Consider the following 16,937-nt stretch of genomic DNA (forward strand, 5'->3'; position numbering starts at 1 on the left):
CTGTTCACTGAATGAGGCAAGTGGTCGTGTGATACATAGCAGAATTAGACTGATTATAATTAGAGCTTATTGAAAATCTTCCAGTGGAACAGTTCTCTGTTGAAAAATGGTGATGTGGTGGAATCACAGTGTTCTGCAGGAACATGTCAATTCCATTGAACCAGGGACATTAGCCAACTGGCAATTTTTAACAGTATATCTCAGCCAAGATTGAACCAATTTCATGTGCAAAGAAAAGGTATTCCTTTGGTCACAGAGCATTCACCCTACCAAATTTCAAAGGCCTGTTGCAAACAGTGGAAATGTTTGAGCTTCTAGGAAGAAACTCTGAAAATCTTTTATAATGGAAATGCTAGCAAACTGAATTTAGGTGTTGCTAATAGTTTTCCCCCCTGCAGTCACTTTGGAAAACTCAGTGAAATAAGTGCAAGATATCTCATTTGTTACTCTTTATACATTCATATAATTTGAGTTCTAAGTTTTTCAGTGAGTACAGGATGCATTTTGTTTTTGCTCTTGACAAGCTATTTTTTCCCTCTTTGGTCTCATGTAAGATTATAGTATTCTCTCTTAGCCAAAAATTAAGGAACATTTCATATTTGGGAAGTAGGAAGAGAAAAAGGGGTGGTGCCTTGATCTTACTGGAATTAGTTAATACTCTGTTAGAGTACATTGAATTATTTTGTTCATTTATAGTATTTTCTATTAAAATTAATCTGATAATTCAATAGCTAGATGACTCATAGACCAATATATATTCCAATGGTCAAGTTAAAAACAAGTGTCTGGAAACTTCATTATTTGTGTATTTTTAAAAAATTTGAATTTTGAAAAAGATCACCAAATGAGTATTTATAAAGAAACACTGGCCACTTTGATAGGTTGGTTTTGTTTTTTAGTATCAGTTATTTGTAATGCTTTCTCAGAAGCATCAGAATGAAATAATGTTCTGTTTCTGGTTTTGTCTTTTACTTGGCAAACAATTGGTATCAGAAATACTATGCCTCGCTTAGGAGTAATATTAAATTTGTTTGTTGATACAGATTGGCTAGAGCTAACACATTGTTTCCATTTTGTAATTGATTAATTCTGGTGGAATTAAATTCTCCTAAAATTGAGAGAGGATTGTTCTGGAATTCAAATTGCATTTTTTATCAGAATGCCAAATTGTAAAGTATATTACACATCAGAATTTGAGTCCAAATGGATTTGTCTTCACTTAAATAAATAAGTTTTTTATATAAAAATAAATTTCTTTGCTAACCTAATAATCTCTGTGGAAGTGGATGTTACTAGATGTGAAATAAAACCCCCGCTGATTCCCCCCCCCCCTTCGGAAAGTCTGTGAAATATGTAGAGGTTTATTCCATAACTGAGTTAGATTTGTGATGCAGTAAGTGATGTACAATACAAAATGTGATGACAAAAGGATGGGTGCTTTTGGCTGCTGAGAGTGAGATGTAACTGCTCTTGTTAAATATATTAATACTCAGAAGTTTATATTTTTCCAGTATTTAAAAATGTCAAATTTTAAATCACCTGACTTTGGCTCTTGCTTCATATGGAACAGTGCATCATTAAACAAATTAGATATGCTTTTGTAAAACATAAACAAGAAGTGCTTGCAATAGTCTTATTTCTCCAGTAAATTTCAGAGCCAGCGGTTCTCAAACTGGGTTCGGACCCCAAAGTGGGTCACAACCCCATTGTAATGGGGTTGCCAGGGCTGGCATTATACTTGCTGGGGCCCAGGGCTGATGTCTGAGCCCCGTGGCTCAGGGCCAAAGCCGGAGACCACCACATGGGGCCAAAGCCTGAGCCCCACTGCCTGGGGTGAAAGCCCAAGGGCTTCAGTCCTGGGTGACAGGGCTTGGGTTTTGGCTTTGGCCCCCTGTCTTGGAGGTGGGGCTCAGGCTTCAGTCCCCTATCCTGGAGTCATGTTGTCATTTTTGTTGTCAGAAGGGGACCGCGGTGCAATGAAGTTTGAGAACCCCTGGTAATTTGTTCAGTATTAAGACTTCTTTTTTGTTAGTTCCAGAACCTGTACAGAAGCCACACGAAGGTCCTGGAGAAATGGGGAAACCTGTTGTTATTCCTAAAGAGGATCAAGAAAAAATGAAAGAGATGTTTAAAATAAATCAGTTTAATTTAATGGCAAGTGAAATGATTGCACTCAACAGATCATTACCTGATGTCAGGTTAGAAGGGTAAGTACCTTCTATTCTATTGAAAGCATGCTTTACTTAAATGAACACACATGAGAAATTCTCCATAGTAACCATTGTTCTTTTATATATTGGTAATCAGCGAAGATATAAAGGCTGTAAGACACAAGAGATTGTTAGAATTGCTTGGTTTTGGGGGGTTCATTTGTAAAATTCAACTTAAAAGCAAAGCCAACAAATTCCATTTACTACTATTGTAACCAGGAAGTTAGTTACGATTATTAGGCTTTTTCAAGAAAAGAAATTGGTCTTTTTGGGGGTAACGTAAGGTGTATAAAAATTTACTAAAAATCTGATTTTTATTTAAACACATTTTTACTCTTTAAAATAAACCTATATAAAATTAAATTTAAAATATAACTGCTTGCCTTATCATTTAAATCTGAACTTACTAGAATCTATTAAAATAATTAAGCAGTGCATCAAAGTTTTAAAGAAAGTGAAGCCCCTAAACTGATGAAAATCATTAGCTAAACACCTAGGATCAGCATTTGAAGTGCAAAACAAGCTTTTGGTAGCCAGATCCTCTTCCTTTTGCAGGTGCAAAGAGAATGTTTTCTTCTTTTCAGTTTATTCAGCTAGTTCTGTTCAATGGCCAGTTCATTCAGAGTTGAGAAACTGATTGGGACTTAAAAAAGCAAGAAAGCTTATTTTCTTCAAAAGTATCTATAAAAACTAAGTGTGAGAGAAGATAGGATCAACTAGTACTTCGAGTGCTTGCTCATGTCCATTCCATATTAGGTGTGTGTGCTCGCCATATGCGCTGGTTCTGGAAGTTTTTCCCTCAGCAGTGTCCATAGGGGTCCGGCTCTGGAGCCCCCTTGAGTGGTGCCCACATGGTATAAGGGGCGCTGCCAGCTCCCCCCACCCTCAGTTCGTTCTTGCCGCCAGTGACGGTGCTGGAACATCTGCTGCTTCGGCTACCAGTTTCATTTTCTGTTCTTGTAAACTTTGAAAACCTGTAATATAGTTGTGTATAGTTACCCTTAGTAGTAGTTCTCAACTTTCATTAGTCGTGAATGGGACTCAGCCGGGGGACGAGGCATGCCCTGGTCCCCCGGCTTTACACCCTGCGATCGCTGCAAACCGCCTATGCCAATCAGTGATCCTCATACCAGCTGCCTAAGGTGCTTAGGCAAAGGGCACATAAGTGCCATATCTGCAAGTCCTTCAAACCTAGAACGAAGGAGGAGCGTGATATCCCTCTGAAAGTGGAGTCAGTATTCACTCCGGCACCGGAGCAGTGGTCTGACTCTGCACTGAGCACAGTCACCTCCGTGCGCAGTGCTCTGCCAGGGCCGTCCACGCCTCGAGAGAAGCTGAAAAAGACTGTGAGTGGAAGATCTTCCTCCCTCCCGTAAGGGAAAAGAGAGGGCTGGAGGCGAGCTGTGACCTGTGCCAGGCAGCTCAACACCCCCTTCGGGAAGTTGGGCCCCAGCTCAAATCAAGTGATGCAGCCCATCCCATGCTTCACCTGCAACCTCAGATAACGGTGCACGCTGTAGCCAGCTTCAGGTGCTGTCGACACCTGAAGCTCTTCAAGTGGCTTAAGAAATCCTGATGCTCCCAGTGCTGCCCACACTGGCTCCTGCGATACCCCGGTCTCGGGGAAAACCCAAGTTGGGACCTATCTGTGTATCCCTGCCTCAGCGGTACCGTTCCCCATGGAGAGGGACTTCCCATCAGTGTTTGCCCACCCAAAGCTATCCTGCTTCAGGACTGAAAAGGCAGGCTCAGCAGAGCCCTCTTCGGTCCCCACACTGGGGGCACCGATCAAGGGATTCAAGTCGTACCTTGCCGGTAGATTGACAGACCTTTTGAGGCATGTGCCACCTGGCAAGAACTCTGGGACTGGCCCCGATCGTCTCCAAGGGCCTGGGACCGATCTGATGCCAGAGACCGCCAATTGCCGGGCCATCATCACTGTCTTCAAGGAGAGGTCGCCCTACTCAGGACGATCCTCCCGGCAGCCGGCCCATAGTAGCTTCCGGTCCCGTTGGACGTCCTGGGACCGGTTAAGTAGCAAGAGGTATGGATAGCTGGGTATCCAACGCAGGTCCGCTGAACACTGTTGGTCCCAGAGAGCACAACCAAGACAGTCTCGCTCGAGCAGGTTGGCTTTGGGATGCAGCGACCGGCTCCAGTTGGACAGGAGCGACCGCTCAGCCCGATCCTGGTCATCTGGTACTGACCACTCCGCTGGTTTCTCCAGCTGGCGACAAGCCCCAGTACTGGTGGTGCCGACTACATTATCAGCACTGAAATCTGTCCCATGGCACCCTTCATGGGTTCTCCCAAGCTTCCTAGGCTGCCCGATCGGTGTCTGGAGTCTGAGAGGCCAACAGCCTTGGTATCCCGTTCCCCTCCGATGCTCGATGCTCCGGGGGGGATAAGAGCCCAAAGGTCCAGGAGGACCCAGGGGAGCAAGATGCTGGACCCCACCCATGGATGTGGAGGCTCCCACGACACTGGCATTGTCCTTGTCATCGCCAGACAAGGCTATCGTGGGACCCCCGAACCCGATTCCTCAAAATGAGGCCAAAGCGCACCATGAATTTTTGAAGAGGGTTGCTTCTAACCTGGGGCTTCAGGCAGAGGAATTGGAAGAGCCCTTTTCCTCCCTGCCTGGACTGCTATAACTCTGGACCGCTGCGTCCTCAGCACAGTGGAGCAGGGTTATACCTTCCAGTTCCTTTCCACCCCTCCCGCCCCCCTTCCCACCTGCCTTCCCTGTCCCTCTTCAGGGACCCCTCTCACAAGAGTCTCCTAGTGCAGGAGGTAAAGGGGTTGCTACAGCTGGGAGTGGTGGAAGAAGTTCTTCTCGAGTACAAGACCAAGGGGTTCTATTCCTGGTATTTTTTAATCCCAAAGGCCCAGGGTGGTCTACGGCCCATCTTGGACCTGGGAGACCTCAACAAGTACCTAAAGAAGCTAAAGTTCCACATGGGTTCTATGGCTTCTATTATCCCTTCCCTGGATCTGGGAGTCTGGTATGCCGCCCTGGACTTGAAGGACACATACTTCCACATAGCGATCTTTCAAGGACGCAGACACTTCCTCCGGTTTACGGTGGAGCTCCACCACTGCCAGTTTGCGGTCCTCCCATTCGGCCTGGTGACAGCACCAAGGGTGTTTACCAAGTGCATGTCGGTGGTAGAAGCTTACCAGGCACCAGGGTATCCAGATCTACCCATACCTCGACGACTAGTTCGTCATGGGTAGCTCCTGGTTTCAAGTCAAAGGGATATCATGGTACTTCAAGCCATGTGCTGCTCTCTGGGCCTACTGGTAAATGACAAAAAGTCAACATTCATGCCAGTGCAGAGGATAGAGCTCATCGGAACAGTCCTCGACTTGACCTGCGCCAGAGTGCTCCTGCCAGTGGAGAGGTTCCACACGTTGATAAACCTCATCGCGGAAGTCTCCGCATTCCCTCTGAAGACAGCCAGGGTCTGTCTGCACCTATTAGGCCACAAGGCCGCGTGTGCTTATGTGGTCCACCATGCCAGGCTCCAGATGCGGCCCCTGCAACAATGGCTGGGAACGGTTTATTCCCAGTCCCAACACTTCGTGGAAAAGATAGTTACCATTCCCCAGGCGATAATTACCTTGTTGCAATGGTGGACCGATTGCAGGACAGTCCTTGAGGGGGTTCTGTTCAACAACTCTCCTCACTCCACCGAGTTGATGTTGTGTGCCTCGGACCTCAGCTGCGCATCTTGGTGTCCTCCAGACTCAGGGGATGTGTTTCCTGGAGGAGGCGCAATTGCACATAAACGTCAGAGTTCCGAGCAGTCCGGATGGGGTGTGGAGTCTTCCTGCCTCACCTGTCTGGCAAGGTGTTATGAGTCCTGACGGACAACACAGCCTCAATGTTCTACATCAACAGGCAAGGGGGAGCGTGCTCGTTGGCCCTCTGTCAGGAGGCATTCCGTCTCTGGGACTTCTGCTTCAGCCACAAAATCCACTTGGAAGCTTGTCACCTTCCTGGCGTCAGGAATATGCTGGTGGACCAACTCAGCAGGCGTTTCTTCTCTCACCACAAGTGGTTGCTCCATCCGGAGGCAGCCTGCAGATTCCCCCTAAAGGTGGGGAACTCCCTGAATGCACCTGTTTGCTACCAGACAGAACAGGAAATGCCACCGGTTTTGTTCTTGGCAAGGTCTGAGCAAGGGCTCTCTCTGATGCCTCCCTCTTCTCGGTGTCAGGGAGCTTGATGTACGCATTCCCTCAGATTCCGCTCATCAGCAGTGCCCTGGCAAAGATCAAGAGAGACAAGGCACAGATTATCATGATTGCCCCGGCGTGGCCTCGCCAGCACTGGTTTGGCACGCTCATGAACCGGAGAGCAGCCCCTCCCTGGACCCTGCCCAACTGACTAGACTTGCTGTCACAGGACCACGGTCAGCTCTTACACTCCAGCCTTGAGTCCCTCCACCTCTCGGCATGGATGCTGTGTGGCTGAACCCGGAGGACTGGACCTGTTTAGAAGGGGTCCAACAGGTCTTCCTGGAAAATAGGAAGCCCTCAGCTAGACTGACTTACCTGGCCAAGTGGACGAGGTTTTCCTGCTGGGTGTCTGAACAGGGCATCTCTCCCTCACGTTCCTCCATACATGCTGTCCTGGACTACCTGCTCCACTTGAGGAACCACGGCCTGGCACACGCTTCCATTAGAGTGCATCTGGTGGCCATCTCTGCTTTTCACGTGCTGATCCAAGGAGAGATGGTGTTTTCCCATGTTCCTGAGAGGACTTAAGAGACTTTTGCTACAGGTACGGGCTCCCATCCCACAGTGAGATCCTGCTCTTTTTCCCACCTGTCATGGAAGGTCGCATTCCTCGTGATGGTGACATCGTTGAGAGAGGTCTCTGAAATTAAAGCCTTGACCTCAGAGCCTCCGTACACGGTCTTCTACAAAGATAAGGTTCAGTTGCAGCCCCACCCGGCCTTCCTGCCGAAGGTGGTCTCCACCTTCCATATGAACATCTTCCTCCCGGTGTTCTGTCCCAAACTGCACAAGACCAGTGAAGAGAAGTCCTGGACACCCCAAGGGCCTTGGCTTTTTACTTGGCACATACCAAACTTTTCCACAAATCAATCCAACTCTTCATCGCTACACCAAATAGATTGAAAGGTCACCTGGTGTCCTCGCAGAGGATTTCCAATTGGATTACTTCATGCATGAGGACCTGTTACGACCTGGTAGGGGTTCTGCTGCCACCGATTGGCAGAGCCCATTCAATGAGAGCGCAGGTGTCTTCGGCAGCCTTCCTGGCACACATCACTGTCCAGAACATCTGTAAAGCTGCAATGTGGTCCTCTGTCCACAAAATTTCAGCTCCTTGTGCCATCACTCAGCAGGCCAGGAACAACACTGGGTTCAGCAGAGCTGTGTTGCAATCTACGCGTCCATGAACTCTTATCCCCTCCAGGGGTACTGCTTTGGAGTTCCCTAACATGGAATGGACATGAGCAAGTACTCGAAGAGAAGAAAGTTACCTTTTCCGTAACTGGTATTCTTTGAGATGTGTTACTAATTCCCATTCCATGACCCGTCGTCCTCCACTCTGAGTTTCTGGAAAGAAGGAACTGACGGTGCGGGGGAACAGGTGGCGCCCCTTTTACTGCGCCATGCAGACACCACTTCAGGGGGCTCCAAAGAGCCAGTCCCCTATGGATACTGCTGAGGGAAAAACGTCCGGCACCAGTGCATATGGTGAGCACGCACACCTGATATGAAATGGACATGAGCAACACAGCTCAAAGAATACCAATTACGGAAAAGGTAACAGTCTTTTCTAAAATCTTGAAGCATATGATGACCAGAAACAATCATTTCAGTTTGCTAACTACATATACTTCCTTTGTTTAATAAATCAGTTTTTAAATACAAAATGTTTTGATCAATTTTTATGTATCCAGCACATTTAATGTAATTTTATTATACTAATTTAGAATGCTGTTTTTGTGCATTTTTAATTGAATTTGTTTCCATCCAAAAGCAGCTTGACCCAAACCACGAGAAAAAATTAATTTAATAAATAGAAAATGGTCAGTGATGCACTTTTTAACTTAATGTAAAAATTATTTGAATAAATGGATGTTATGTTGGGATAACATGATTTTGGCAATTAATTGATCTTTAAATATTCATGGTAAATAGGCTCAATGGCCTGTGATGGGATGTTAGATGGGGTGGGATCTGAGTTACTACAGAGAATTCTTTCCTGGGTATCTGACTGGTGAATCTTACCCATATGCTCAGAGTTCAGCTGATCACCATATTTGGGGTTGGGAAGGAATTTTCCTCCAGGGCAGATTCGAAGAGGCCCTGCAGATTTTTCGCCTTCCTCTGTAGCATGAGGCACGGGTCACTTCTTGGAGGATTCTTTGCTCCTTGAAGTCTTTAAACCATGATTTGAGGACTTCAATAGCTCAGACATAGGTGAGAGGTTTATCGCAGGAGTGGGTGGGTGAGATCCTGTGGCCTGCATTGTGCAGGAGGTCAGACTAGATGATCATAATGGTCCCTTCTGACCTTAATATCTATGAATCTTAAGCTACATAATTTCTTTAATAATTGTGTATAGATCTAGTGTATCTATCAAAAAGTAGTACCAAATTTATTGTAAATGCTATATTTGGTTGCAAAGCAACATTTTAATGGTTATAACAGCCAGTGAGAATCACCCTTTCTTTAGGGGAAAAAACAAAGTACAAACATAGGACATGATTAAAATTGATTTAAATAATTCGACCCTGGAAAATAAAGATATTTTGATCAGGTCTTGTAAATCTCAAGAGACAATTACTTGTTTGAAGAAGTCAGAGGTTTCATATTTATAATGAACTAAACTAAATTTTTCATTTTATATAGGGAAAAACCATTTAACAAGAAATAATATGCTTAATGTAATTGATACACATTTTTGTTTAGGTTCCCTATAGTTCTCTAGTGTCCATCTGGTTTTACTACATTTGAAGTTGCTTGCATAATCATAGAACCATAGAAGGTTAGGGTTGGAAGGGACCTCAGGAGGTCATCTAGTCCAACCCCCTGCTTGAAGCAGGACCAATCCCCAATTTTTGCCCCAGATCCCTAAATGGCCCCCTCAAGGATTGAACTCACAACCCTGGGTTTAGCAGGCCAATGCTCAAACCACTGAGCTATAATATTGACCCTTTCATATTCATTTTTCAGTTAACAGTGACTGAAATAAAATTGTAGCTTCTTAAAGATCATAAGATGGCTCTCTTGGAGTTTCCCTGATCACTTGATGGGAGGGACTTTCAGGTGTGCAGAGCTCATGAAGTAACTTTATTCCCAGTCAGTTGCCTGCATTCTTTTCAATTCTGTTCTCTGGAAGCTCCTCTGGGGCTGCTGCTGATTCAGAGTCCAGCTGCTAGACTGATCTATTCCTCCTCCTATCCTGCTACCCTAAAGGATGTAATCAGGGGTTATGAGGGATGACCATTTTTCTCTGTAAAATTGTAGTTCTATATTTTAAAGTAATACTACATCAAAAGTAACTTGGAGTCTGTGGGTATGTAGTATTGGAGAAGGTGATGTGTTTTCTATCAGGGTAATGTGATCAACTTTAAGCCTTTGTATCTAGATCTGTTCTTTGAATGATATGGGTTCATAATTAACTTTGAATAAATTTTGAGGTGGGTTATGAATTTACATTTAGATTAATTCCTTCATGATAAACACTGCAGTTATTTGTTTACTTATTACTATTTGACTGTATTTTTAGTATGATAGAGGGACCTTTATTTCTTGAAAGTGGCACAGATTTTTCAGTTTTATGTATGTGTATATAAGTTTGCATATATTTAATTGTATCCTCCTTTCTTCTCTCTGCAATGTGTCACTTATATCCTTATGGCTATCTCTTGTAAATGGATCTGTCCAGGCATATGGTTCCAGCTATTTGGATTCATTTGTAGGCTATAGCCCTGATAGCATACGCTATTTGAATAGGGAGAGCGTCTTTGTGGTACAGTGTATAAGACTTTTGGTTAATTCTGTAATGTTCCAGATTGGTTTTAGTTGTAAAGGGCTCAAAAGTTGTGGGGTTATTTTGGGGGTTTTTTTGTTTGTTTGTTTAAAGATTATTGTTGAGGGCAAGTGATCTACGATTGCTTTTCTTTGATCTAAGTTTGATACGTTGGTTTCTAGAACTTTCTTGCTGGAGAGAAAAATGGAAGAGAAAAATTCAGAAACAGTTGCCTCATTTGGAAGTTAAGAATTGATTGAAGTTCTGTTCCAACTCAAGTGATGTTATGCTTTGAGATTCACAAGAAAAGTAAAATAGAACCACTTTTTAATGCTTACTGACCTCACTATTGCTTTGAAAAATTGTCTTTAATTATACCAGTTTGAGGGTGCAATTACTTTTAATTTCTCATCTTTGCGCTTAACTGTAAATGAATTGTGTGCAGGTGTAAGACTATTTACTTAGCCATTTGATAGTCATATTTTGTAGGTAAAGATAATCTAAATTAACCAATAGTAGGCAAGGTAGTTTCTTAATTATGCAAAATAGGACAATAAGGGCAATCAAATACCAGCCTTAAAAGCATATTTTGACCTACAAAATTTAAAATGAATTTTTTCTTCCTTGTGTGGCATTGCATAATTAGCATGGCATATCTGTGGGCTTTTTTGCTTAAGATTCTGTATTTTGCTGTAGGATTCTGGACTTGATGGTCTGATACAGTGTAGTGTATTATTTAACCTTATTAATCCTTTAAGTTTTTCTGGATATTCATAGGCACTTCCTTGAACTACTCATTTTGCATTCATATTGTGATGCTCCAGTAGTGCAATAAGGTGATTAAGGACCCCATAATGACATGTTTGACAGTGTCTAGCAAAATTATGCAAACGGATGGTACTGTTTTGTGGATGTAATAAGCTGTCACATAGGCCTTTTTACTGTGCTGTTAAAAACATAAAACAAAAGGAAACTCAAATTTAAATTTAAATGTTAGCATGGTAAAACATACTGTGAAAAGACAGTGAATTTTGAGTTAAACATGTAAAGTTATGTATCTTGTGCAGTAACTAGACTTGTTTTGCTTTAACTGATGTGTAGTAGTCTTTGTACCTGGCTGTTTTTTGTACAGTAATGATGGTGGTTGTATTTTAGAAGGATAAGTGAGTTTGGAAAGGGTTTAAAGCATTCACACATTTTTTCCCAGTGTTATATATTTCTACACACCATTTCAGATGTGATATTTGTAGCATAATGTACCTAACAAAGATAAAATTTAAAAATAATAGCTGGACATTTGGTTGTGAAATAGTTACTCCTGGGAGAATTTTGTGCCAAAAAATTAAATATTCTGCACACAGTATTTTAAAATTGTGCAAAATTTGCCAATTTTATTGTCAAAATAACACTATATAATCATGCCTGTTTCATTTATTTTGGTAATTTATTTCAAAATACCTGCCAGCAAGTATGTCTGTAACAATACAGTCACACACAGAAATTCCCCCAAGAGTAGAGAGTTAAAGAAACCTCTAAGACAACCCAGTTCCTGCTTCTCTGTCCCTTCCCCCCCAGAGCTCAGTTGGGGGGGCCAGACGCTCATACCCCATCCCCTCCTTGAGTCCAGCCGCAGCATCCCCCTCTCCCCCCCAGCCCAGATACTCACACAGTGTCCCCCCAGAGGCCAGCCATGGGGCTCCCCCCGGCCCAGACATTCACAACTCCTACCCTCCTAGAGTTCAGGAATCCAGAGAGAAACAGCCTGATGCTGGGTCCCAGTCTGGCACATAGTTTCCTGCGTGCCTGCCCCCTCCTTCCTTCAGGGTGTGCTTGGAACTACAGCTGCTCCGTTAGTGCCCACACCGCCTTGGCCTTGTCTTCTATATACGAGCTGGGCTCTGCTGGGTCCGGCGGCCAACATCTCTGCAGCCCCTTTCTGTGGGGGGAAAGGAAATCCTGCACATCCAACATTAATTTCTGCAAAATTCTGCATTGTTCTGTGGTGCAGAATTCCCACAGGAGTAAATTAGTGTAATGGAAATTGAGGCTTTAATTTCTGCTAAAATATTGCTAAAATGTCTGAGTATGTTACACAACTACTTCTAATTTGCAATGGCTAAAATGTGGATTTGTATTGCTAAATCACTTGTACTTTGACTTAATCTGAAATGTGAGATTTTTTTTTTGAGTAGCTCTATATATTATAGGTCTTTTTGCGCTCTGAGACTGCACAAATAGTTCATATTGAGAACCAGTTTTTTTTGTGAAAAAGGAAAGCAAAGATGTAAGAACATGGATAAATATTACTTTACTTCAAAGTTATAGTATTAGATTTTGAAACGATGGATTAAATGAAGTTCAGACTTCTCAGCATATATTCCTCTTACTGCCCATGACAGCAAGTCAGAACTCCAGTGTCTGCTAATGCTAGTCAGAAAGGTTTTTGTAAATAACAGTAATAGTGTTTAATAGGGTTTTTTTTCTGCCCATTAGCAGCATTTCCCCCCCTCCTTTTTTTTCTACCCAGCGAATCTCCTCAGGCATTTGTGCCTCATCGCTTTCATGGTGGAAACTAAGACCTTGGTGTTCAAGCCCTGTCCCTCTTGTGACAGGCCAGTCACCTTAATTGATGGCCACAACAGATGCCTTTTCTGCTTGAGTCTCATATCCCAGATATTTGGTTGACTGCAGTTCTTCTCTTGTTAAAAGAACTGCAGAAAGTTGAGGGAATTTCATCTCAAATTGTTCCTGTTAGGGTGGTTCATGACATTTACCTCAGACTCTGAAAGGCCTTCCCTTGACTAAACACAATGGCCCCAGATCCATAAATCTGACTTCCACACTGCTCTGGGAGTAGAGACTCCATTCCCCAAGTGCTGACTACTGATACCAAGAAAAGGATTCAAGATTGGCATAGTCCTCAGGACATCATCCCACCTGGCTTCAGTCCAGGTTCCCCAGTTCAGACCCTGCCAGAGAAGGTAGATCTTGGCATCATTATACTTTCCCTGGAGCAGAGTAGGGCAAAAGACTAAGAGGAGCTTAGATCCATCTGACTGAGAAATCTAAGACCAATAACCTAGATCAGCTCAAGAGAACAGTCCTGATTAGCTCTCCATCGCCCTTGGTACGGGGAAATACCTCATCATTTCTGGTACCAGAGCATGTTCTGGGACAGTACTGACCACCTGAGCATCAGTAACCTCTCCCCCTGGGTGCTGGAGTCTTTCACTGTACCAGCTGATCTTCCCTCAGTGGTATTGAGACTTACTTGGTTTCTATCTTGGTACCAGCCCTTCGAGAACACTTCTTGGTACCAGCTTCCTGGTACCGATCCCATTTGTACCTCCCATGGGACCTACTTTTATTCTTCCTTCCCAGCTTCCAGTAGAGAACAATTTCCTGCTTTTATAAGCTTGTGTAAGGATATTACCCTAGCCTACACTAGGGATAGTGACATTCCTCCCCCGTTGTGAAAAGTCCTTGGAATGCTCCTCCATTCAAATAGGTCACAAATGACTGAAATGTGAAAAATCTAGTTTCTACACACACGTGATTTATAAGTTATTTAAAACAAGTGTTATTGTTAAAAACATGTTTTCTCTCTGTATGAATTGAATCAATTTTTTAAAACAATGGAAATTCTTTTTTTACTTTATGCAGCCATGAATGATTTGATTTATAGACCTTCAGATTCCCAACTCAGGCCTCTGCCATTTGAGCTACAGGAATAACTGCTGTTACTAGTGTGGACCAACTGCTAGAGAGGGAGTTGACTCATACTTTGCCAACGGGATATACAGCTGTTTGTTTTCCAGTGTTCTGTTGTCAGTCATGAATACTGGGCTTTATCTTTGGCTTTGGCAGAGGAGAGTGGTGCAGTGATTAGAAAAAGTACAGTAGATGCTTGTTTGCAGCAACACATTGTAAGAGCAACTGACACTTAAGAGCACCGTTTCCCCTGGGAACACTTTCCCTACTGTGAATTGTCCATTCGGTAACAGCAACATAGCCACCGCGTAAAAGCAACATTTGTGATATTGTGATGTCACGTCCAGGGGCAGAGATGCGGGGGGGAGGGGGGGGAATATGTAGGGGTGTTGCCGCCTCCCACCCCAACTGCATCTTTCCATTCCCCTCCAGACCCTGGCCCTTCGGTGCAGCTCAGGGCCTGCCTGACAGAATCTGCATGGAGAGCATGTGTGGGAGGGAGGGTCTGTAAGAGAGGGTTTTTAAGTGGGGGTGAAAGGCAGGGAGCTGGGCTTGGAGGAGCAGCAGAGGCACAGCTGGAAGGTTTCCTCCTCCTTTCCTTAGCATCTGGCTTGCCGGGGGCGGGGTTTTTTCTGTTTTGCAGTGTGGCGTATCGGGGGACACCCCCTCTTCCCCCGGTGCACTGAGCTGTCCCTTCCATCTTGGTTGCTGCTGGCAGGATGTGTGCGTGCTTTTTTTTGCAGTGGGTGGTCAGGAGACCTGAATCCGCAAGGCACTGACCTGTCCCCCTCATGCCCTCCCATCTCTGCTGTTGTTGCTAGGAGCCATTTTCTCCCCTTTCCCCTGCCCCCCTCCATTGCAGACTGCATGTGGTACTCTCCCCAGCCATCCATCCCTTGCTGGGATGGAGCATGAAGCTGCCAGCTTAGCCTGTCCCTGGCAGCTGGGCTCACTCAGCTGTTTTTGCTCACTGGGGGCACCCCTGCCAAACCCAGGGTTCCCCTGCCCAATTCCCCACAAACTTGGGGTTCCCCCATCCCACCCCCTCCCCCATCTCCTTCCCCCCCTTCCAAAACACTCTTCATGCATCTTTGGTCAGACGCTCCCCATAACAGCAATAGCCACTTAGGATCAACATAGCAAAAGGACGCTGATATGTTGCTACTAACAAGTGTCTAATGTATACACAAAACGTCTTTTTGACATGTTCAGTCTGTAGGGCCATGTAGTTTAGTGCATAAAATCTGGATGTTGTACTAGAAACCAGGTTTTATTCCTAACTCTGCCTGAGGTAATTTTATGCCATCTGTCTTTGTAAAAATTGTGTGCCTGATTCTTGACTCTGTACTACAGTTTGAATTATCAGGCCTTGGTTAGTAATTTGAGTTGGGCCAAGTAATCCCAGACTGTACCTGCTCCAGGACTCTTTGGAGGGGCCTGACTGCACAGCAGTCCCTGGTTGAGAAGGAACTGATGGGAGCCAGGGTGGTGCTGCCCTTATAAAGCCATGGCAGGGACTGTGAAGGGAGGTATGCAAGCACCACACCTGTGGGTACTGCTAAGCAAAATTCTCTAACTTTGGTGCACTGGGCGCACACACACACCTGAGTTACAGGTCTTTGCCCACATCTCAAAGAACAACAGTTACAATTACAGGTAAGTAACTAGTTTTTTTTTCTGGATTAGATGGAAGGTATGGCAGCTGCGTAGTGTAAAATTAGAAATGTTGGTTCCTGAGGAGGAGGGGAGGCAGTTTGGAATCATAGGATAAGCAGTTCATCTGGGGATATCTGCTCTTTGAGGAAGGAATTGTCACCATATTTTGTGTAGAAGTTAACACAATAAGATATTGGCCTGTAGGTGCTACTGCGCTATAAATGGTAAATATTTGTGCCAAAATTATCAACAGTAAAATAAAGTGCTGACATGCATATTTATCTGAAGATTGAGCTAAACCATTGCAGTGAGTGGGGCAGTTTACAACTCGGATATTATTGCAGGTTCTTTGCAGAAAAAACTGCATTGGTGTGCACTCAGTTCATGTTTTCAAGATTACCTTCACAACCAAGAGGGGCTAGAAAATATATATAATTTTTTAAACTGATAGGTTCTGCAGAATATTGCCAAAAGAGTTGGAATGGCAGAATTTGCAGCTTTGTGAAAGACTGCTTTATGTGGGTTCACTGTGGGAATGGCTTCTTTCTCTCTCATCCCCTTGACCCGCACAAGACTATTTGTAGCTTGGGACTTGGGTACAAGGGACATTTTCAAAAGGCTTAATATAACATATTTCATTTGCTCTGCTGAAATCTTATTTACAAGAAATTACCTTATAAAACTTCCTGCCTATCTGTCTTACAATATGAAGGCCAGGTCTTCACTGTAAACTTACATCGGTATAACTGCGTAACTTGGGGTATGAAAAATCCACACTCCTGAGTGACACAGTTATACTGACCTAACCCCCAGTGTAGACAGCACTATGTCAATGGAAGAGCTTCTTATGGAGGTGGATTAACTACGGTGATGGGAGGAGATCTCCCATCGGCATTGTAGCGTCTTCCCTGAAGAGTTGCAATGGTGCAGCTGAAGCGTTGTAAGTGTAGACCTGCCCGAAATATTGTATGCTTACACATGAGCTCATACTGAAGTTAACTCTTCAGATCCTAAATGGATTTGCATCTAATAGCAGTTGCTCTATATTAGAAGCTGCTTGTTTGAATCATAATTTAATTTGGCAGAGAGAATCCGACTTGCATGCTTTTCTCAAACTTTATTTTTCCTGACTTAAGTTACTTAAGTAGGTATATTGAAACCAAGACTGATAAGTTAGCACATCAGAGAATATGTAAAGGTACTACTTTTACAGACAGCATTTTAAATAATTTAGACTTACTCCTGTACTTGAGTGTTTTGAAGCTGCACGCTTATCCCTCATCCCATAACTCCATCAATTTGTCTTCTTAATGATTTAAGGCAGCATCATAAATCCTTGTGTC

At 43.9% G+C, this 16,937-nt stretch overlaps 1 protein-coding gene across 3 annotated transcripts in view; it reads left to right on the forward strand.

Moving 5' to 3' along the window:
- The window catches only part of GALNT1 (polypeptide N-acetylgalactosaminyltransferase 1), a 198,710-nt gene that overhangs the window by 80,650 nt on the left and 101,123 nt on the right, over positions 1-16,937 (forward strand). For all 3 annotated transcript variants that reach the window (XM_077810928.1, XM_077810927.1, XM_077810929.1), the window contains one exon: positions 2,033-2,207. In XM_077810928.1, the coding sequence (XP_077667054.1) occupies positions 2,033-2,207 (175 nt within the window). The remainder of the gene's footprint in view (positions 1-2,032; positions 2,208-16,937) is intronic.

This window comes from Eretmochelys imbricata, chromosome 2, assembly GCF_965152235.1.
Source record: "Eretmochelys imbricata isolate rEreImb1 chromosome 2, rEreImb1.hap1, whole genome shotgun sequence".
In the NCBI taxonomy this organism is placed as follows: Eukaryota; Metazoa; Chordata; order Testudines; family Cheloniidae; genus Eretmochelys; species Eretmochelys imbricata.